The sequence below is a fragment of the Hypomesus nipponensis genome, chromosome 22 (genome assembly GCF_054491055.1).
Source record: "Hypomesus nipponensis isolate SF chromosome 22, ASM5449105v1, whole genome shotgun sequence".
NCBI lineage: Eukaryota > Metazoa > Chordata > Actinopteri > Osmeriformes > Osmeridae > Hypomesus > Hypomesus nipponensis.
In genome coordinates, this window is record NC_140382.1 from 20,563,547 (window position 1) to 20,586,356 (window position 22,810).

Sequence of the window (22,810 nt, forward strand, 5' to 3'; positions counted from 1 at the left end):
TCATGAAGGACCACTGACACACTAACATCATGGAAGACCACTGACACACTAACATCATGGACCACTGACACACTAACATCATGGACCACTGACACACTAACATCATGGAGGACCACTGACACACTAACATCATGGAGGACCACTGACACACTAACATCATGGAGGACCACTGACACACTAACATCATGGACCACTGACACACTAACATCTTGGAGGACCACTGACACACTAACATCATGGACCACTGACACACTAACATCATGGAGGACCACTGACACACTAACATCATGGAGGACCACTGACACACTAACATCATGAAGACCACTGACACACTAACATCATGGAAGACCACTGACACACTAACATCATGAAGGACCACTGACACACTAACATCATGAAGGACCACTGACACACTAACATCATGGAGGACCACTGACACACTAACATCATGAAGGACCACTGACACACTAACATCATGGAGGACCACTGACACACTAACATCATGAAGGACCACTGACACACTAACATCATGGAGGACCACTGACACACTAACATCATGAAGGACCACTGACACACTAACATCATGAAGGACCACTGACACTAACATCATGGAAGACCACTGACACACTAACATCATGGAGGACCACTGACACACTAACATCATGGAAGACCACTGACACACTAACATCATGGAGGACCACTGACACACTAACATCATGGACCACTGACACACTAACATCATAAACTCCACACTGGGGATGTCTGTTTCTCACTCAACACTACTTTTGGTCAAATGACACTTGAAAAAAAAATATATATAAATAATGTAACTAGATAAATAAGGAATAATATAAACTGTGTTGACAGTTTGATTACAGGCAAATTAATTTGACACGTTTGGTTTAAACTCTTTTATATCAGCAAAGAAAAAGAATATATATTTTGACAATGGATTTTCATAATATCGTGTAGATATATATATATATATATATATATATATATATATATATATATATATACATACATACATACATACATACAATATATATATATGGTAAAAAGCAAGGCTAGATCTACCATCTGGGCACGTGCCCAGGGGCCCTTGGGCTTTTAGGGGCCCTCCGAGATTGTAGAATTGTAAATATTTTTTGGCTACATAAAAACAGTCTACACAAGGCTTGCATGGCACATCAGCTGCAATGCCCAGGGGCCCTTTGGGGTACTAATCTGGCCTCGATAAAAACATTCACAATTTATATGCATCATATTCCTTAAGAAAAAACGTTTAGAGAAATTATCTGTATGACATAAATCTTATACAAACATGGTCAGTTAAACAATTGCATGAAAAACATTATTTCACTCTATATTGAAGCATCGATATCATATTTGAGTTTTTCCAAATCTGTAGCTAAATCATATGACCAATTTCTTTATTAGACCTATACATTCAACTCCTTAAGAAAAATGACATAGTCATCCCATACCCCTAAACCATCATTAAAGTCAATTTAAACTCCTAATATCAAACACTCAAATGTGATCTATTGGGTTGAAGAGATTTTTCCCATATAATGAAAGGGAACTGTTACAAATTTCCAGAATTTTGACAAATTAACATTAAATCTAAAACCTGTCAGCATAGTAATATTAATGTTTACATTTAACAGACACTTGTGTCTAAAGTGACACACAGGATACGTTTGAAACTGCAATCTCTTGATTATAAGCAATCTTCCACTGAGCTGAATCCTATTCCCTACATATGCATTAAAAGTTTTTTTTCCAAAATCGCAAACAACACACATATTGACAGTAATTCATCAAAAACAACGTCAACATATAACTCAAATTAGTTGGAAGATTTCCAACTACTACGATGTATTTTCATTTTTTTTCCCTTCAACACTACTATATTATTGACAAACGAAACAATGCATTTTTATTTCATGCATTATTATACAGTATGTCCATGCCATGTTTATTGAATATCACTTGTAATTTGATTTAAATCTAATTGCTTATCATAACATTTGTTTTATGTCCTCATCAGTTATTGTTTTGATGGTAAACTGTAAGCATGCTGTCACGACCGTTAGCTTGATAGCTGATGTAAAGGGCTGTCCCCCACTTAGTCGACTTATCGATTTTCTGTCCTCTTTTTTTCGATTTTGTGACATGTCCTCTTTTCGAGACCAAAAAAATGCGTCCGGCAGGGATTCCAAAAACGTCCAGGATTTTGTCACATCGGGTATTTGCTGAATCTGCAATGTCCAGCAGCCAGAGTCAGATTGCGAAAATGTTAGTACGTTTTTTTTCTTTCTTGGTCTACCAAAGAAAATCTTAGTCAGGGACAGCCCTACTGATGTAAAATTACTGATCTACAGCTTGTTTGTCACTATTCCAACTCTGTATCACATTCTATGTTTATTGATCTTCTGTGTCTGGGTAATATTCCTCTGTCAAGCTCTTCAAAGCCTGCTCGCTTGTGATTTCTTTCCAGTCTTCTGGTATATCGGCTGGCAGTGCACCGTGATTTTCAGCGTACTCCTCATTATGTTTCACTAACAGGAACTTCCAATAGTCTGAGATTGTGCTGTTGATGGGCTGTAGGTTCCAGACTTTGCTTATTTTGCGATATTGCACCAACTCAGGTAACCACATGAATTTTTTTTTTAGAAAATGCAAGCAGTTTTCGGTCAGAAGTTTATCAGATGAATTCATGAAGATCCCTCCAAATCCTACAGGTCGATGAATGAAAGATCGGTGCTTTCTGTGAGTTTTCCCTTCTACATTGCAGGGTGCCTTGCAGAATGGACACTTTTCCCCACAGCCGAGTAAACTACTGTGAAGCATGTCTTGAGGAAAGTCAGGTAAACTTATCAACGTTTCCAGCACATCCTGATCACTATGAAACTCTTCTATGAGGCAGTTTTCCATTTTTGTGATACATTCTGTCAACATTTTGGAGAATTCTTGGGTCTTGGAATTGTCCAAATTCAATCCTGTTGTTTCGTTGTGAATCACCAGATCTTCTGACAGTTCTGTGACTAATTTCTGAATGAACTGTGAGACTGATAGAGCCTTTCCATTACTACCTAACTCCTGTGATATCTTTGAAACAGCGGATTGTATCTTAAAACAGATTTCTTTTAAGCGTTTCACCTGGATGTCTGCAAGACTGACATTTCCCTTTGACAAATGGCTTACCAATACATTGAGCATGAACTCATAGGAGTATCCATCATAGTAATCAATGCACCTAAAGAATGTGGGAAAGTCTGATGATATCAGGTTTTTCATCATAGAGAACTGAAAATATCTTAATGACCTGAAGTTATCTGATTTCATTTCATCAAAAATTCTCTTTCCAATACCTTTCTTGATATGTTTTCTGACAGATTGTTTAACACATTGGTCAGTAAACTCATCAGCCTTCCTGTTGCACAAATCCTTACTGTTGTAAAGGTCCTTGAAGTCCTTAAGATACTGTGGTTTCAATTTCTCCAGGTTTTGGTATGGGTCATTCTCTCTGATGAACGCCTCATGCATGCTCTGGAATTCCCTTGCTGCATGCCCACAGATGTGTATTTTCAGAGCTGCAGCAATCTCAGCACTGATGTTAAAGTCACACTGTTTTTCAAGGTTCTCATCTATCAATTCCAGTATTTCCCTGGTGTGAGTACAGTGGTAGTCTAGTCCTTGCTTCAACTTGTTTGCTATAAGTGTGTTACACTTGACTATGATTTCATTAGCAAACTTTTGTTTACTTTCTGTTTTTGCTTTCTCACTTTCATTTGTTTCTTTGGACATTTTTTTCTTGATTGACTTGATCACATAATGGCCGTACTTTTTCACTTCAAATTCACCCTTCCCTTGCTCTTCTATGGGTTTTGCCTTCAGCATTGTTATTATGTTTGAAGGTTCTTTTCCCAAGTTGAAGTTTAGATCTACATGGATATCTTTAGCCACATTTTTTACCTCCAGACCTCCGAATGGGAGCTCTCTCATGGTTTTGTCCCACATCTTTTTAAATTCGTGCTCTATTTCCTGGTCAGTCATTGGCTGATCCCCTCTATCAATTTTTTTCACAAGTTCAGATACTTTCTTGTCCAGAGTTTCTCTATTATTTCTTTTAATGCTGTCTACCGTGAATGTGCTTTTTCTCATATCCACAGCAACTTCCAGTTGACTTTCCATTGTGTTGTTCATCACCTTTGTTCGGTGCTCTACGCTGTTTGTAAAAGATTGTCTGTATTCTTCAACCAGGTGGGCAGTCCCTCGTTTGTTTTCATAGTATGTTGTCACTTCATTTAGAAAAACCTCTCTTTTACTGTCTAACTCCTTGCTTGCATCAGTTTTCAACTGATCTAAGATAGTATTCAAGCCAGATATTTCCTCAAATGTATTCAAACCATAGTTTGCCACCCTTGTTTTCGCATTCATCAGCCAGTTGTACATGTGTTTCTCAAACTTCCACTCCCATCGGCTAAACTCCACACACAGCTTGTTGTAAGCTTTAGCCACAAGGCTATTGCGGAAGCTAAAGATGAAGTTCTCCTTCTTAATTGCTGTCCACAAACATTCTAACCACTCACAGAACTCTGGGAAGGTTTGAGCAGCTACTAACTGACTTTGTAAAGTGTTGATCAACTGCTGCTTCAGCTTGTCCACAGCTGCACTATAACCCTCATTGACAGGAGCCATGGGTGGACTGCCATGCCACAGACCTGGGATGTTGCAGTTCTCCTCAGGGTTGTACATGATGATGTCAGTGAAATCACATTCATCAATCTTTTCCATCCTGCTTGCAACTCTTGTCATTTCATTTAGCTGCTCTAACAGGATATTGTTGTCCATACAGTTTTTGTCAGGAGCTGAAATATCTGTCACATTCTGGTGTACAAATTGACAACGAGGCATATTTCCTGACTCTCTCATCCTGAGAAAGGCATGAGCTACAATCTGCAAAAGGTCTCTCACATCTGAGCCGTTTTCCATAGCAATGTTCACAATGGAGATGTCACTCAGTCCTACCACAAGTGTGGCCAGCTCATTATCATGTTTATAGTTGTCAGTTATCTGTGACAACTGTACAGCCTTTAAACCCTCTGTGTCGATGATCATGATGAAGTCACAATGGATCTTATCTCTGAACTCATGTTTGACCTTGATGAGCTGCATGAAGGCTCCTCTGGTGCATCTTCCACTGCTGACGGCAAACTGAACTCCAAACATGGTGTTGAGGAGAGTGGACTTTCCTGAGCTTTGACACCCCAGAACTGTAACCACTCTGATCTTGTTGTTGGGTTTGGTTAGAGAGTCAAGCTCCTTCAGAACATCAGTTATCCACTTCATTGGAATGTTAGACGCATCTCCATCCATCAGTTCCAATGGAGAGCCAGCCAACATTAACTCAGCACAGATTCTTGGCAATTCTTGAATTTCCTGTTTCAGGTCAGTGGTTTCAGCAGAGAACATGGCTGCTTCATATAACTGGCCAACTTCCCTGAAGAAATGCTCTGTACCCAAGGAACTGTTCAAAATAAATGTACGTATGTTGGCAAGTTCATTTTCTTCACGACAGTTCTGAGATATATTTCGATATATTGTCCTGAGGTCAGACAAATGTGGTCTAGTTATATTGTCCAGGTTGATCTTCATCCACTTGAGGAAATAAAAGCGTTCCTCGTGTGAAGTTTTCAAACCCGTAATGAAATGTTTAATGCTTTCACTCATACCGATATCCACTTGCTTCTTTCTTAGTTCATTTTTCTGTTGTCTGTACACCTCAATGTATTCGTCCCCAACCTTTTTAGGTTTGCATTCATTTTTTTCCAGTTTAGTGAGTTCTTTCCAAGTGTCCCTCTGTAAAGGCAACTGTTTGTCCTTGTATTTATGTATGTCCAAGACATTTGCGGTTATTTTGTCTGCTTTAGATTTTGCACTCTCACATAGACTGTAGTTTTCATCAACTATGATACCCAAATCACATGCAACATCAGCCATTCTCTTGCCTTCAATAGTGAGAGGTTTTGTCTTCAAGACATCTTTCACTGCAGAGCGTAGCTTCTTCACAAGATCTGCATCGTTCATGTTTCGGCCCTTCTTTATTACCCCACCTTTGTTTTTCTTGAGCTCAGCATTAAGTTTCTTTAAACTGGCATCATCGTGGCTCTTAGACTGAGAATCACACACAACAAAGAGTTTTTGTGTAGATTGTAGACTCACAATACGAGCATCAAAGCTCAGATCATCACAAAAAACGAACACAGCAGATGATATGTGAGAGAGGAAAGCAAACTGAGTTTGATATTTCTGTAGATCCCCACGCAGATTAGCCACAGCCACAGGTTCAGAGAAGACATCAGTGTCTGGGTCTCCACTGGGCAGGTACCAGCTTGTTTCTACCAAGCCGTCAGAGATCTGTCTTGGCGTATTTCCTCCTGTCATGTTATGGTGTACAAAGATCCTGTTGATCTGGGAAGAATTGCTGAGAACCTCATTTAGAAACTTTGACTTTGACAAGCTGCTTCTACCAAATCTGACAAAAGAAATCAATGGAACTTCAGCATCCACAATACATTTCTCTACATACTTTGAGTCCCCTGGAACTTTAGTGTCTACAGCACTTTTATCAACAAACTTGTGTTTGTCTTCAGGAAAGCTGGATCTAAACTGCTTCACTATGTCCCTCATGGCCCACAGCATCAGAGTGCTCTGCTGTGTATCAGGATTGGGCAGCAGGAGAGGAACAGCAAACTGACACAGGGACAGTTTAAGATTGAGCTGTTGCTGCAAGATACCATCTGAGCACAGGAAGAGAGCAGTTATCAGGTCTAGAGGGTTAATGTCCCTTGATTCATCAGGCAACTCTTCATCTTCACTTGCCCAGAGGGCATCAGAACCAGAATCTTGGTTGTTGTGCCATATTAGACTTCTTGCTTTCATGTTCATCATCATCAGTCTTCGTAAGAACAGCAGGACTTGTGATTGGCGATCAGTTGCAGTTTGATCAGAAGCAGCATCCTCACCGATCTCTCTCACCTTTTCAACAGTCAGTTTCTTGTCAAAGAAACATCGTATTCCCAAACTCTCCAGTGTCCTGTTCAGAACATAGACTGTAATATAGGAAATAAAATGGGTTAGTTCCTGAGTGAGAAACCACAGAGGCAGTTTATGGTTCAGGAACTGGTATATTCCCAACTCTCTAGTGTCTTGTGCACAGTTTGAGAGTTAGGAGTATAACAATAGAAAAAAGAGATTTATACTTAATTTACAAAAACAATTATTCTATCATTTATTTATTGAGCAAAAAACTGCCACTGGTTGCTCACGTTGTGTGTTATCAAATAATTAATTGATTTTTAAAAATGTTCAATTAAGTTTAAATATCTTTTTTTTACACTGTTAAACTCCTAACTCTCAATCTCAAACATATTTTATATTGTGAACCTGTTGTTTTGAACATTGCTGTACACCTTGTACTATATTTTACATTGTATAGTTTTTTTGTTTATAATTATTTAAAACTGTTTGTTGCACTAGTATGAAAATAAAAGAAACGCAATATAAGGCAAGACCAGATAACACGTACATCTAGATAATGTTCTCGTAGAAAAAGATTTACTTAAAATAAATATCCTACGAGTGTAGAGGGCTGTAGGGAAATCTACATTTGTCTCACCAGTGATGATTGTTGTAGAGGCAGGTTCACTCTTTTCTCCTCCATGATCCAGCACAGTTGAGACTCCAACAGTGTAGTGAGTACCAGGTAGCAGGTCAGTCAGGGTTGTGCAGCAGTCTGCAGTCTGTGTCTTCTGGGACTCTGATCCTGGGCTGCTGTAGGTTATGAGGAAGTGATGTGGGATTGTCTCCATTCCTCCAGCCTTGGTCCAGCGCAGGGTCACAGAGGAGGGCTGCACCTGCTCTGTGGTCAGGTCAGCTGGTGGTGGAACTCCTGAAGTAAAGAGTTAGATTAACTAAAGTTCGGGAGGAAGATAGCGCACCAAAACTTCTTTGTCACTCCAATCAACTAATACGCATCAGCCCAGCAAAAGCATGGAGGAATGCTACCGAACTCCCCGTTTTCAATTACGAGGCCTGTGTAAAGTCTCTTCCGTTCTTATGGTCCTCGTGATAGCATGTTGTTATCACCCCCCCACCCTTCCCTGTCTTCTCTGCTTCTCCCTGTCACCTCTCCAGGCTTCCGGGGGGATCTACTTGAGCTGCCGTGACCCACTAGGACTCTCCGCCAAACCCTGAGTTCACTGCCAAGTCACTATGCATGCACCCTTCACATCACCACAATAATTTATTCTGTGCATCCCGTAATCACACTCCCGTCCTCCCAGGACCCCAGGCTCGGCTCTGCTACCAGCCCTGCTTCAATAAAAGCTATCTATTCAATCTATGGTGTGATTACTGAACTCATGAATTAAACACAGTATTTTCCTAACAAGGACTTACTGGTTGTGAAGGTGTGTAACACAGGTGGACTCTTCTCTCTGTTGTCTAGCAGACTGCAGACACTGACAGAGTACTCAGAGGCAGGTCTCAGGTCAGAGAGAGTGATGCTGAGTGAGGAGGTGGTGATGGTGAGTTGATCTGTTCCTGGACTCTGGTACGAGACCTGGTACTGGAGTTGGGTCTGGTCCATTCCACCTGGCTGTTCCCAGCTCACAGTGGCTGATGTGGCGTCCACTAAGACAACTGACAGCTTGACTGGAGCAGGGACACCTGATAAAGGAAATACAGTTTCAGAAGTTCCGGAACATTTGAAACAATGTTGAGGTATTAAAATATTAAAGGAAGGGTAGGTAATGTTGTTGAGAGGCAGTTTCTGTCACATTTGCTGAATTAAATTTCACATCCTGATAACAACCAATAAATCATAAGATTTGACAGTAAAATAAATTCTGATATGTGGTTGTCACAGGACTGCAATAAACACAACCAATCATTTTGTTCAGACCAAACAAAATGATTGGACGGCATTTGGACCCAATGCAATGATTAGACTGGCTAATCGCCTGTGTGCCTGCCTACCTATCTACCTACCTAAGGGTAAATGTTTCAATATTCCACCTCACCAAAACTGGCAACACTCTCGCTAGGAAGAATCATTTGACTATATCAATGAATTCTTGTACAACAATAACATTTAAATGGTTAAAATATTTTTGGGAAGAAAATCAAAAAGATGCATTGATTGTGTCAATAATTCCAGAAATGACACTGAACTGTAAATATTTTTGTATAAATAATTTAGACTGAATGTTTTTGAAAGGATATGGAATTGCATTGAGGATATAAACTGGAGAATATTTCAATGTCTGTCCAATTGTCAATGTCAATGTCTGTCCAATTATCAGGAACTCAATCTCACCAGAAGGAAAAAGTTGTGGTTTCGTCACCTCCACTAACTGGTGTGTCTGAAAGCGTGCTTCAGTGTAGTGCTTCCTGATGTGCTTCTCACAGTAGGAGCTGCTGCAGGTCTGACAGGTCTTCACAGCTGTTGTTTTATTGTCCATTTCTGAACATATGTCACAAAGCACTTCTCCTGATCTAAAATGTTTAAGAGAAACACTTGTAATAGAGTATTTGACTACTAAAATACTTGTAATTACAACAGATACTAAACATGATATAATAACAACATACTTTGACTACAAGTGGTTGAGATAAAAAGTGAAGCAACCCAGAGATAAAGTGAGAACTTAGTGAAAACAGAAACCAATACCCAGTTAAATTTATAAAACGACTTCAACATGTCTTTACTGTGGTATCTAAACCCAATCTCACCAACACACAACTCTAACATATCTTCATGTTTGAATTGGATGAAGTTCATACCTTTCAAAGTTAACATACAGGGGAGGTTCCTTGGGCCCTCCCTCCACTTCCACCCCTGGAGGTTCCGTGGGGCCTCTCTCCATCTTGATCAGGGTGAGTCCTCCTCCTTTCTTCTGTAACTGCCGCAGAACACCACAACAACCTCTGGTAGGCTACCTAAAATCACATGACCACAAAATACCACAGTTTCAGTCTGCAGACTGCCTTCTAGCGAAACACAGAACCATTTGACTGTTATCATGGTATGGATGTTGTAACCTAAAGCTTTTAGAAGACAGTGCAGACTAAAAGTGGTGGTTGTGTCACAGGCTTGAAAGTGAGTTACAGAGGTGAGGTATTTGTGAGGTACAGTGAGGTACAGAGGTGAGGTATTTGTGAGGTACAGAGGTGAGGTATTTGTGAGGTACAGTGAGGTACAGAGGTGAGGTACTTGTGAGGTACACAGGTGAGGTATTTGTATATTTAGTTAATTGGGTTATTATTTGGTTTCTCAGTGGTGTGCTTGGTTTGTTGTTGTTTGGTTGCTGTGTGGTTGTTTTGCCTTTCTCTTTTGACAGCGGAGCTGTACCTCCGGAATCACCGAGCCTGATTGACAATAAGGAAAAGGATCAATTGGAGCGCAGTGGGGGCGGGCTACCTGGCCATTAAAACGAGGAAGTCACGGGGAAACAGGCAAGTCATAGACCACAGACGAAGTCACGGAGAAACCGATCGGGACAATCAAGGGAACGGAGGTAATCAGAGGACCGACAGACAGTGATCCGGATTACGGAGAGAGACCTACGGATGTGGCTACCAGTCAGCACACAAGGGTGACGCTGTTAGACAGACATTCTCTCTTTTAAACTTTTAGACATTTCGAAAGCCTGGAAATACCTTTTTCCTTATTAAAATACTATATTTTATATGGAATGGTTGTGGACGGTTCCTTTGGTCAAACAAGCGGGTTCCTCCCTCTCAGAACGAACCAATTGAGTTCCTAGACTTACAACTAGGTGGCGAAGTCGGCGCATCACTACACGTCGGCTACAGTTGCAAGAATATTAGTTTTTGTGGCTGATGTGGTGTCGACTGAGACCACTCTGTCAGTTTATCTGAGGCAGGGACAACTGATAAAACCGATATCATCTCAATACATGAAATGGGGAAGAAAATGAATGCATTTGGATGCAGAAATTAAGTACTTTTATGCAACATGTGGCAGAATAGCCTAGTGTAGCAAGTTTCATAGACATCAAAGGGAACAATAGGATTTAGAAACCCCCTCTGCTTTTCCCAAAATAGAGCCCTTATAAGTAAACCACTAGATGGCACTAATAAAACAATAAATTCAGTGAAATCAACATAAAGTAGCCACATACTCATACAAAACAAGTAGACATACTTTTGGCTATACACATATATTTTTTATTTTTTTGACACAGATGGATTTAATTATATATCATGGCTTTAGTTATAGAGTAGGCTATAACTTGTGTTGCAGCTGCATTTTGTGCGGGTAATGTAGATCCTTGTATGTAGATATTGCAAATGGGCATGCATGTTTAGATAATACTGTATTCTAAATCCAGTTTGAGATATTAAAGTCATCCGTGTCTGTGATTATTAGGATGTTGCAAGCTTTGAATGCCAAATACAACAAAAAAATAGCTTGGATGACAAACCTTTGTTTTATTTACACATCTTAAACACAATACCATAGCACTGTTGCCTATAACTGGGGCTAAGGTACTCTTTAGGTAGAAAAGCGCTATATAAAAGGAGTCCATTTGTAGCTATTTTCTAACAAAATATTCAGATGTGGCCCACATTATCCAATAAATTTACCATATTTGGCCCCCTTGTTGGTAAGTTGAATAGCCTTAGACTGCTGTATACATTTTACTATATATTTAGGTGAACCCGTCACGCTCAGTCACCAGCAGCCCAGCCTCTGCTCTGGATAGAATGGAATCCAAATGTCCCCAACTAACCATAGTCTTACACCACTAAATGGTAACAAAATATAATCTCTAAACAGAAATGTGTCTCTTCTTATGCTGTGTAGACATGTGTAGGCCACATGGTTGTCTTAAAACCAAGTCAAATATGTAATTGGGCTAGATTTCTTTATGTACAAAAATCCTGTAAAGGAAATGTTTGAAAGTCAAATTAAGGTTAATAATTCTATAATAAAGACTTGTCAAATTGACGTCTCAATATAATAAAATGATAACATTTAAACACTGTTTAATCAGTACTTACCTAAATGAGTTGTTGTGATTCTGAGTTTGTGTCTTCATCTGACTGTGCCCGTCAAAGACTTGCCTCTGCTTAAAATACCAACCTGAGATCCGCATTCCAGAGAGAACTGGTAAAACACCAGAAAACCTAAAAGAGATCATCCTTCATGGCAACAAGTGACAGCATGGACATCTTAATTTCCATTGGTTTGGGCAAGAAGGAAGTATATTTATCCTTCAACATACAGCCCCCCCTATTTTGACGATCTGAAACGCAAGTATCAAAACGCAAAGCGCAAGTAACTTTGTGGGCGTGACTTCAGCTTGGTTGTTATTTTGCCGGCGGGATAGATGACTTTGCCCCCGGCTCAAATCTAAAAAGGGTTGGTCTGAAGTAGCTACATTACTAATGGGTGTGGTTTGGGCGTAACGTGCAATAAACCAATCAGAGCATCATCTCACATTCCCTTTAAGAGCAGCGCTTGTTCAATGGCGAATTGCTATTATAACGGCGGATTTGCCAGGCGCACGCCAGCGGTTCACAGCCGAGGAGACCGACATTCTCGTCAGGGCCGTAAAAGATAGAGAAATGACATTGTATGGGAAAGGCAAAGCAGTTTTTCAATGCACTAAATTGCCCGCTCATGCTGCTCATTCACATTCTTATTTATATATATATATATATATATTATGTTTTAAATTGTTATATTTTTAAATTGTTTAGTTCTTAGAATTCGTTGAACTATTGTACTTTTTTACTCAGTTTAAGAAACGGTAGGCCCTATATGTTTATTGTTTGCGCCTTCCTGCCACATTAAATTCCGTATTTGTGTAACATAGGCTTCATGGCGAGTAAACCGAATTCTGATTCTGATCCTGATGGAGATAGAAGAAACCCACCCAAATTAGCTTCGGTTAAACAGTCATGGGAGGAAATTGCCACAATTGTTACAAATCAAGTTCACATACATAGAGATTTCTCATGAAAATCTTTTTGTAATCATTGAAGAAATGTAACACGCCATAAATCTAAACAATGTAACGTAGCTTCGCAGAAAGAAGACCCTGCATTGCCAGCAGTGCGCACGGACCAAGCGTGCGCCCTTAAAATAGCATCTGAATATTACGCCATTGACTTTAGACCACGTTTTTCCTGGTCAGTGGCGGAATTGGTTTTCGGAAACTGCAAAATAGCACCAGGGAACGTTTGCGCCAGAACACGCCTCCTTTTTCGCTGAACCGCCCAAGGGAGCGCAAAGTCATTTCGACGTGCGTCTGTGGAGGGAAAAGTCGAGTGCAAACTAGGAATGACACTTGCGTCGTTGACTAAGTCAATTGCGCTGGGTGCAAGATAGGGCCCAGCATGTTATGGTGATGATTGGGAACATTAATAAGAGTGGGTAATCATAACCTGCTGATATAATGTTCATAATGATATGATTCATAATGTTGACCAGACTGGACTCCAATTATTACCACTTTGTATATGTCTGTTACTATAAGGTTATCCTGTATCCTCCATCACTCTCCCAGGTAACTCTGAGCTTCCTGGATCCTTCCAGACCCACAGGAAGTCCGCAGGTCAGAGTCACAGAGTCTGGCTTCACTGACTGGAAGCCAATCTCTCCAGGAGGGCGCAGCACTGATGAAGTGTAGAATATGACACAGGAAAAAACAACAATATTACAAAGTGTTAACATGAACACAGATGTTTTCTTTAACCATACAGAAAAACAAGGCACAGATTATCAGAGGAACAATACTCAAATCTGACTTAGAGTATGTGGACAACTGTCATCCCAACATGGTGGGTCGTCATTGTTGGTGCACATGAATACTGTCTCATCCAGTGAGAATAGGATTACTAGGACCTAGTCAAGGTTTGGATGTGAGGTGAATTCAGAAGTTGACATTAATGCGAGCGCGCATGGCGCCCATTTTTTCATTATCGGAAATATTTTGACGGGCCAAATAAAATCGCTGGCGGGCCACAATTGGCCCGCGGGCCGCCTGTTGCCGACCCCTGCTGTAAACCTTCCTTCCAGGCTCACATTAAACATCTCCAACCCAAAATTAAAACTAGAATCAGCTTTCTATTTTGCAACAAAGCATCCTTCACTCATGCTGCCAAACATACCCTCGTGAAACTGACCATCCTACCGATCCTTAAATTTGGTGATGTAATTTACAAAATAGCCTGCAACACTCTACTCACAACAAATTGGAAGCAGTCTACCACATTGCCATCCGTTTTGTCACCAAAGCCCCCTATACTACCCACCACTGCGACCTGTACGCTCTTGTTGACTGTGAGCCCCGCCTTATCTCAGCTAACTGGTCACCATAGCAGCACCCACCTGTAGCACACGCTCCAGCAGGTATATCTCACTGGTCACCATAGCAGCACCCACCTGTAGCACACACTCCAGCAGGTATATCTCACTGGTCACCATAGCAGCACCCACCTGTAGCACACGCTCCAGCAGGTATATCTCACTGGTCACCATAGCAGCACCCACCTGTAGCACACGCTCCAGCAGGTATATCTCACTGGTCACCATAGCAGCACCCACCTGTAGCACACGCTCCAGCAGGTATATCTCACTGGTCACCCCCAAAGCCAATTCTTCCTTTGGCCGCCTCCTTCCAGTTCTCTGCTGACAATGACTGGAACGAACAAAACTGCTAAACTCACCAAAGCTGCAGACTCTTGCTTTGTACGCTGCTAAATTGTGGTTGGCCCCACCAAATCTCACTCTTAAGCTTTTTGAAAAGCTTGCAGCCCTGCTATTGTGTGCGGCTTTTAACACTGTGCCACTTGGTAGGCAACTTTATATGAGGCGAGTTGAGCATTTGCCGGCACGGATGCAGCTTTAGTAAAGAGAGACTGTTGAGCATGGCAGTTAACTGGCTTGTCTTTGTGCTCTGGATGTTTTGTCTCCAAGGGATATCTTAGCCTACAAGCTAGCTCACAAGCTAACACTTTAAGACAGACAACACACTGCGGCCTCTCCTCATCTCTCAACTAGCAGTGTCATTTATTGATTGATTCATTCCATCCACGCCCCACGCATGGATGGATTAACCAACGGGCCTACCGGGCCCAGGCCCAGGGGCCCATGAGCTCAGGGGGCCCCTAACCCAGAGCCTCTGCGTATCGTTGCTGTTATTAACATGATATGTATTGTATTGATATGATGATATGACACGATGCACAGTTTTTGCTTTGCAGGGTGGGCGTGGGGTGCTAGGGAAACTACTTGCAGGGGTCTACTTTTCCTTTCTTGTGGGCGGGTTTTTAACTTTAGGTTTTGAAATATGTTCTCTGACCTTGCAACCCTGATTGCGGTGACAATAAAGAGTTCCCGTATAATAAGGAAGCCAAAGGTATGTCAGACACAATAGTACAGCAAGTAGGCCCTATGTTATGTCATCCACAAGATTAAATTCCTTCTTTTTAAACAGGTTGCTGCACCCTCAACATGCATCCTCTCAATCTCACCTCTAACTTAGAGATCACTTCCTCCTGAGGAGGACCTGTTGAGGGTGCAGCAACCTGTTGTCCATGCTGCTCTGGGGGTTTGTCCCCTCTCCTGTTCTCACTCCTGGATGCTCCTTCAACCCTCAGACCCAAGAATCACTGGAGCATGAGGCAGCCTATCAGCCTGTAGAGTCACAAAGACATTCGTACCTTCAAACACGTTAATAATGATGTTGCGTTTCAGTTTTAAGTATTCTAACATGTTGAACAACTCAAAATACTGTCTTGGACAGAGTTGTTATGAAACTACATTAGCAACATAAAAGGTTGCTAAACACTGTCAGCTTATGGGTCCACTTTCTATTTACTGTATTATCTAATATATTTATGAATGTTGTGCATATCTGAGATTAAAGAACATATTGGATTAGAAAACATGTTTTGTAACAGATTTGAAACAGATTCCAGCACTATCAGAGTTGATAACTATCCTTAAGTTGTATCAGTATGTTGCCGTGTTTGAGTGAGTTCTGATCTATGATGTGACTGCATCATGGAGGACCACGTACACACTAACATCATGAAGGACCACTGACACACTAACATCATAAACTCCACACCGGGGACGTCTGTTTCTCACTCAACACTACTTTTAGTTTTGGTCAAATGGCACTTGAAATAAAAAAAGAAAAAAAATAATGTAACTAGAAAAATAAGGAATAATATTATAAACTGTGTTGACAGTTTGATTGCAGGCAAATGAATTTGACTCATGTTGGGTTTAAACTCTTTTATATCAGCAAAGAAATAGAATATATATTTTGACAATGGATTTTCATAATATTGTGTAAATTCAATATATATATATACATACATACAATATATATATGACAAAAAGCAAGGCCAGATCCACCATACCATATGGGCAATCTGGGCACGTGCCCAGGGGCCCTTGGGCTTTTAGGGGCCCTCCGAGATTGTAGAATTGTAAAAAAAAATTGGCTACATAAAAACAGTCTACACAAGGCTTGCTTGGCACATGAGCTGCAATGCCCAGGGGCCCTTTGGGGTACTAATCTGGCCTTGATAAAAACATTCACAACTTATATGCATGACATTCCTTAAGAAAAAACGTTAAGAGAAATTATCTGTATGATATAAAAATCAGTTCCATGAGGACATAAATCTTATACAAACATGGTCAGTTAAACAATTACACAAAAAAACATTATTTTACTCTATATTGAAGCATTGATATCACATTTGAGAGTTTTTCCAAATCTGTAGCTAAATCATATGACCAATTTCTTTATTAGACCTATACATTCAACTCCTTAAGAAAAATGACATAGTCATCCCATCCCCCTAAACCATCATTAAAGTCAATTTAAACTCCGTACTATCAAACACTCAAACGTGAACTATTGGGTTGAAGAGATATTTCCCATATAATGTAAAGGCATCTTTTACAAATTTCCAGAATTTTGACAAATTTACATTAAATCAAAAACCTGTCAGCATAGTAATATTAATGTTTACATTTAACAGACACTTGTGTCTAAAGTGACACACAGGATACATTTGAAACTGCAATCTCTTGATTATAAGCAATCTTCCACTGAGCTGAATCCTATTCCCTACATATGCATAAAAAGTTTTTTTTCCAAAATCGCAAACAACACACATATTCACAGTAATTCATCAAAAACAACGTCAACATATAACTCAAATTAGTTGGAAGATTTCCAACTACTACGATGTATTTTCATTTTTTTTCCCTTCAACACTACTATATTATTGACAAACGAAACAATGCATTTTTATTTCATGCATTATTATACAGTATGTCCATGCCATGTTTATTGAATATCACTTGTAATTTAATTTAAATCTAATTGCTTATCATAACATTTGTTTTATGTCCTCATCAGTTATCGTTTTGATGGTAAACTGTAAGCATGCTGTCACGACCGTTAGCTTGATAGCTGATGTAAAGGGCTGTCCCCCACTTAGTCGACTTATCGATTTTCTGTCCTCTTTTTTTCGATTTTGTGACATGTCCTCTTTTCGAGACCAAAAAAATGCGTCCGGCAGGGATTCCAAAAACGTCCAGGATTTTGTCACATCGGATATTTGCTGAATCTGCAATGTCCAGCAGCCAGAGTCAGATTGCGAAAATGTTAGTACGTTTTTTTTCTTTCTTGGTCTACCAAAGAAAATCTTAGTCAGGGACAGCCCTACTGATGTAAAATTACTGATCTACAGCTTGTTTGTCACTATTCCAACTCTGTATCACATTCTATGTTTATTGATCTTCTGTGTCTGGGTAATATTCCTCTGTCAAGCTCTTCAAAGCCTGCTCGCTTGTGATTTCTTTCCAGTCTTCTGGTATATCGGCTGGCAGTGCACCGTGATTTTCAGCGTACTCCTCATTATGTTTCACTAACAGGAACTTCCAATAGTCTGAGATTGTGCTGTTGATGGGCTGTAGGTTCCAGACTTTGCTTATTTTGCGATATTGCACCAACTCAGGTAACCACATGAATTTTTTTTTTTGAAAATGCAAGCAGTTTTCGGTCAGAAGTTTATCAGATGAATTCATGAAGATCCCTCCAAATCCTACAGGTCGATGAATGAAAGATCGGTGCTTTCTGTGAGTTTTCCCTTCTACATTGCAGGGTGCCTTGCAGAATGGACACTTTTCCCCACAGCCGAGTAAACTACTGTGAAGCATGTCTTGAGGAAAGTCAGGTAAACTTATCAACGTTTCCAGCACATCCTGATCACTATGAAACTCTTCTATGAGGCAGTTTTCCATTTTTGTGATACATTCTGTCAACATTTTGGAGAATTCTTGGGTCTTGGAATTGTCCAAATTCAATCCTGTTGTTTCGTTGTGAATCACCAGATCTTCTGACAGTTCTGTGACTAATTTCTGAATGAACTGTGAGACTGATAGAGCCTTTCCATTACTACCTAACTCCTGTGATATCTTTGAAACAGCGGATTGTATCTTAAAACAGATTTCTTTTAAGCGTTTCACCTGGATGTCTGCAAGACTGACATTTCCCTTTGACAAATGGCTTACCAATACATTGAGCATGAACTCATAGGAGTATCCATCATAGTAATCAATGCACCTAAAGAATGTGGGAAAGTCTGATGATATCAGGTTTTTCATCATAGAGAACTGAAAATATCTTAATGACCTGAAGTTATCTGATTTCATTTCATCAAAAATTCTCTTTCCAATACCTTTCTTGATATGTTCTCTGACAGATTGTTTAACACATTGGTCAGTAAACTCATCAGCCTTCCTGTTGCACAAATCCTTACTGTCGTAAAGGTCCTTGAAGTCCTTGAGATACAGTGGTTTCAATTTCTCCAGGTTTTGTCGTGGGTCATTGTCTCTGATGAAAGCATCATGCATGCTCTGGAATTCCCTTGCTGCATGCCCACAGATGTGTATTTTCAGAGCTGCAGCAATCTCAGCACTGATGTTAAAGTCACACTGTTTTTCAAGGTTCTCATCTATCAATTCCAGTATTTCCCTGGTGTGAGTACAGTGGTAGTCTAGTCCTTGCTTCAACTTGTTTGCTATAAGTGTGTTACACTTGACTATGATTTCATTAGCAAACTTTTGTTTACTTTCTGTTTTTGCTTTCTCACTTTCATTTGTTTCTTTGGACATTTTTTTCTTGATTGACTTGATCACATAATGGCCGTACTTTTTCACTTCAAATTCACCCTTCCCTTGCTCTTCTATGGGTTTTGCCTTCAGCATTGTTATTATGTTTGAAGGTTCTTTTCCCAAGTTGACGTTTAGATCTACATGGATATCTTTAGCCACATTTTTTACCTCCAGACCTCCGAATGGGAGCTCTCTTATGGTTTTGTCCCACATCTTTTTAAATTCGTGCTCTATTTCCTGGTCAGTCATTGGCTGATCCCCTCTATCAATTTTTTTCACAAGTTCAGATACTTTCTTGTCCAGAGTTTCTCTATTATTTCTTTTAATGCTGTCTACCGTGAATGTGCTTTTTCTCATATCCACAGCAACTTCCAGTTGACTTTCCATTGTGTTGTTCATCACCTTTGTTCGGTGCTCTACGCTGTTTGTAAAAGATTGTCTGTATTCTTCAACCAGGTGGGCAGTCCCTCGTTTGTTTTCATAGTATGTTGTCACTTCATTTAGAAAAACCTCTCTTTTACTGTCTAACTCCTTGCTTGCATCAGTTTTCAACTGATCTAAGATAGTATTCAAGCCAGATATTTCCTCAAATGTATTCAAACCATAGTTTGCCACCCTTGTTTTCGCATTCATCAGCCAGTTGTACATGTGTTTCTCAAACTTCCACTCCCATCGGCTAAACTCCACACACAGCTTGTTGTAAGCTTTAGCCACAAGGCTATTGCGGAAGCTAAAGATGAAGTTCTCCTTCTTAATTGCTGTCCACAAACATTCTAACCACTCACAGAACTCTGGGAAGGTTTGAGCAGCTACTAACTGACTTTGTAAAGTGTTGATCAACTGCTGCTTCAGCTTGTCCACAGCTGCACTATAACCCTCATTGACAGGAGCCATGGGTGGACTGCCATGCCACAGACCTGGGATGTTGCAGTTCTCCTCAGGGTTGTACATGATGATGTCAGTGAAATCACATTCATCAATCTTTTCCATCCTGCTTGCAACTCTTGTCATTTCATTTAGCTGCTCTAACAGGATATTGTTGTCCATACAGTTTTTGTCAGGAGCTGAAATATCTGTCACATTCTGGTGTACAAATTGACAACGAGGCATCTTTCCTGACTCTCTCATCCTGAGAAAGGCATGAGCTACAATCTGCAAAAGGTCTCTCACATCTGAGCCGTTTTCCATAGCAATGTTCACAATGGAGATGTCACTCAGTCCTACCACAAGTGTGGCCAGCTCATTATCATGTTTATAGTTGTCAGTTATCTGTGACAACTGTACAGCCTTTAAACCCTCTGTGTCGATGATCATGATGAAGTCACAATGGATCTTATCTCTGAACTCATGTTTGACCTTGATGAGCTGCATGAAGGCTCCTCTGGTGCATCGTCCACTGCTGACAGCAAACTGAACTCCAAACATGGTGTTGAGGAGAGTGGACTTCCCTGAACTCTGAGACCCCAGAACTGTAACCACTCTGATCTTGTGGTTGGGTTTGGTGAGAGAGTCAAGTTCCTTCAGAACATCAGTTATCCACTTCATTGGAATGTTAGAAGCATCCCCATCCATGAGTTCCAATGGAGAGCCAGCCAACATGAACTCAGCACAGATTCTTGGCAGTTCTTGAAGTTCCTGTTTCAGGTCAGCAGAGAACATGGTTGCCTCATATAGCTGGCCAACTTCCCTGAAAAAATGCTCAGTACCCAAGGAACTGTTCAATATCTGTTCATCTAAGTTTGCTTTTAGGTCTTTTCTTTCAGGGCATTTTTGACATATGTCTCGATACTTCCTTCTGAGCTCAGATAAGCGTTTTCTAGATAAATTGTCCAGGTTGATCTGCATCCACTTGAGGAAATAAGAGCGCTCCTCTTCTGAAGTTTTCAAACCCGCAATGAAATCTTTGATGCTTTGACTCATGCCTATATCCACTTGTTTCTTCCTCAGTGTCTCTTTCTCTTCAACAAATTCCTTCTTGTATTTATCAATGTCTTTGTCTCCTGCTTTTTTAAGCTTGCATTCTTCTTTTTCCAGTGCAGTCAGCTTTTTCCAAGTGTCCTGCTGTAAAGGCAACTGTCTGTCCTTGTATTTTGGTATGTCAAAGACATTTGCTGTTATTTTGTCTGCTTTAGATTTCGCACTCTTACATGGACTGTAGTCTTCATCAACTATGATACCCAAATCAGGTTTTGTATTTAGGCTTATTTAAACCAGTTTATTCTACTCTACTATTTAAAGTATTCACTCGTTCGACATTCCCGAGACAGCAACGCGCGCAGGTAGAATACTATACGTGTTGCCTTCCAGGTCTGTTAAAATTGATGCAAAATAAGTAATTTTTTTGACGAAAACAACTAGCTAGCTTGCACCAGCTATCGAACGAGTGAAAACTTTAAATAGTAGAGTAGGATAAACTGGTTTAAATAAGTCTAAATACAAAACTTCCTACCTAGTAACCAGTATAGCAACCATGACAATTTCCTGCTAGCACGCGTAGATATCTCAGGAATTTAAGGTCGGCATAGCGACGGACGCGTCCTTGCTTCGGAACGGCATTGTGACGTCAGGTAGGACACTATTTGGCCCTAGGACACTATTTGGCCTGACAGAGCCAATGAAAGAAGAGCCATGGAACATTTGCATGCCATTGTTTTAGCCAATCACTGTCAAGAGCGTTTCTGTTTAAATAGGTTGCTAGCACAACATGCTAGCAGACAAACTTTGTAGCACAATGGCTCGTGATGTTTTGTCTCCTTGCGGACGCAAGTAATAAAGCTTTCTTAACTTGTTCACCGACTGACTGTGCTATGCTTGATAGATTAATATTCCTGACATGTATAAAGATAAACAGTTAGATAAACAGAGACATGGTTCTATAGAACACTATCATGCTCTTGTCACTTACATAATAGTTACAAATGGTAGTTTGGAAGTTCACCTGTACTCCACAAGTTGATTTAGGCCTTTTTTTAATCATAAATCAACATAATCTAAACTAAAGTAAGGTTTGTAAAGGTAAAAATGCACAGGAAGTTGAATACATGCGCTAATCTCAGTCTCACCTCTTTAACTGAGAGATCACTTCCTCCTGAGGAGGACTTGTATCTTCCTCCATGCTGCTCTGGGGGTTAGTCCCCCCTCCTCTTCTCCACTCCTGGATGCTCCTTCAACCCTCAGACCCAAGAATCACTGGAGCATGAGGCAGGCAGGCAGCCTATCAGCCTGTAGAGGCAAGTCACAAACAAACCATATCCAGATGAGAACCTTGTACCATGATTCTGACCTGTTGTTTTCACACTATAGCAGTACATCTGGTACATGTTTGGCCACATTTTACGTAACAATAAATGTTCCTTTTTGAGGGATTGATAGAGAAATGTAAGATTTTTTTTCCGAACAAGCACCTCAGGCACGGCCGTTATCAGGCCTTTTTCCTGTTTCCTCCTTTAAGAGCACAAAACACGCTGCAGGTGTGTTTTATACAACTTGAAATGAGTAAAATGCAGTATTTCGGGCTCAAATGAATGCATTTCTTTACTACTGATGGCCAAAGCTGAAATC

At 40.3% G+C, this 22,810-nt stretch overlaps 2 protein-coding genes across 2 annotated transcripts; both read right to left on the bottom strand.

The window, feature by feature from the left end:
• Nucleotides 1-924: 924 nt before the first annotated feature.
• LOC146237140 (interferon-induced very large GTPase 1-like) lies at nucleotides 925-8,719 on the bottom strand. Its single transcript, XM_084687091.1, has 3 exons — nucleotides 8,470-8,719; nucleotides 7,688-7,960; nucleotides 925-7,121 (listed from the first exon to the last, which is right to left on the bottom strand). Exons 1-3 carry the CDS (start codon nucleotides 8,657-8,659, stop codon nucleotides 2,428-2,430), a joined length of 5,157 nt encoding a protein of 1,718 aa, XP_084543217.1. The 5' UTR covers nucleotides 8,660-8,719; the 3' UTR covers nucleotides 925-2,427.
• A 7,677-nt stretch (nucleotides 8,720-16,396) lies between these two features.
• Nucleotides 16,397-21,232, bottom strand: LOC146237141 (interferon-induced very large GTPase 1-like). The gene has a single exon (XM_084686252.1). It carries the CDS (start codon nucleotides 21,167-21,169, stop codon nucleotides 17,864-17,866), a length of 3,306 nt encoding a protein of 1,101 aa, XP_084542378.1. The 5' UTR covers nucleotides 21,170-21,232; the 3' UTR covers nucleotides 16,397-17,863.
• Nucleotides 21,233-22,810: the final 1,578 nt, after the last annotated feature.

Excerpts from the sequence above, each read along its gene's own strand:
- LOC146237140 (XM_084687091.1), bottom strand. The coding sequence starts at position 8,659 with ATGGACCAGACCCAACTCCAGTACCAGGTCTCGTACCAGAGTCCAGGA. Across the intron at positions 7,961-8,469 it reads GTTACACACCTTCACAACCA|GAGTTCCACCACCAGCTGAC; the intron begins GTAAGTCCTTGT and ends TCTTTACTTCAG. Across the intron at positions 7,122-7,687 it reads CTCTACAACAATCATCACTG|TCTATGTTCTGAACAGGACA; the intron begins GTGAGACAAATG and ends CCTATATTACAG.
- LOC146237141 (XM_084686252.1), bottom strand. The coding sequence starts at position 21,169 with ATGAGTCAAAGCATCAAAGATTTCATTGCGGGTTTGAAAACTTCAGAA.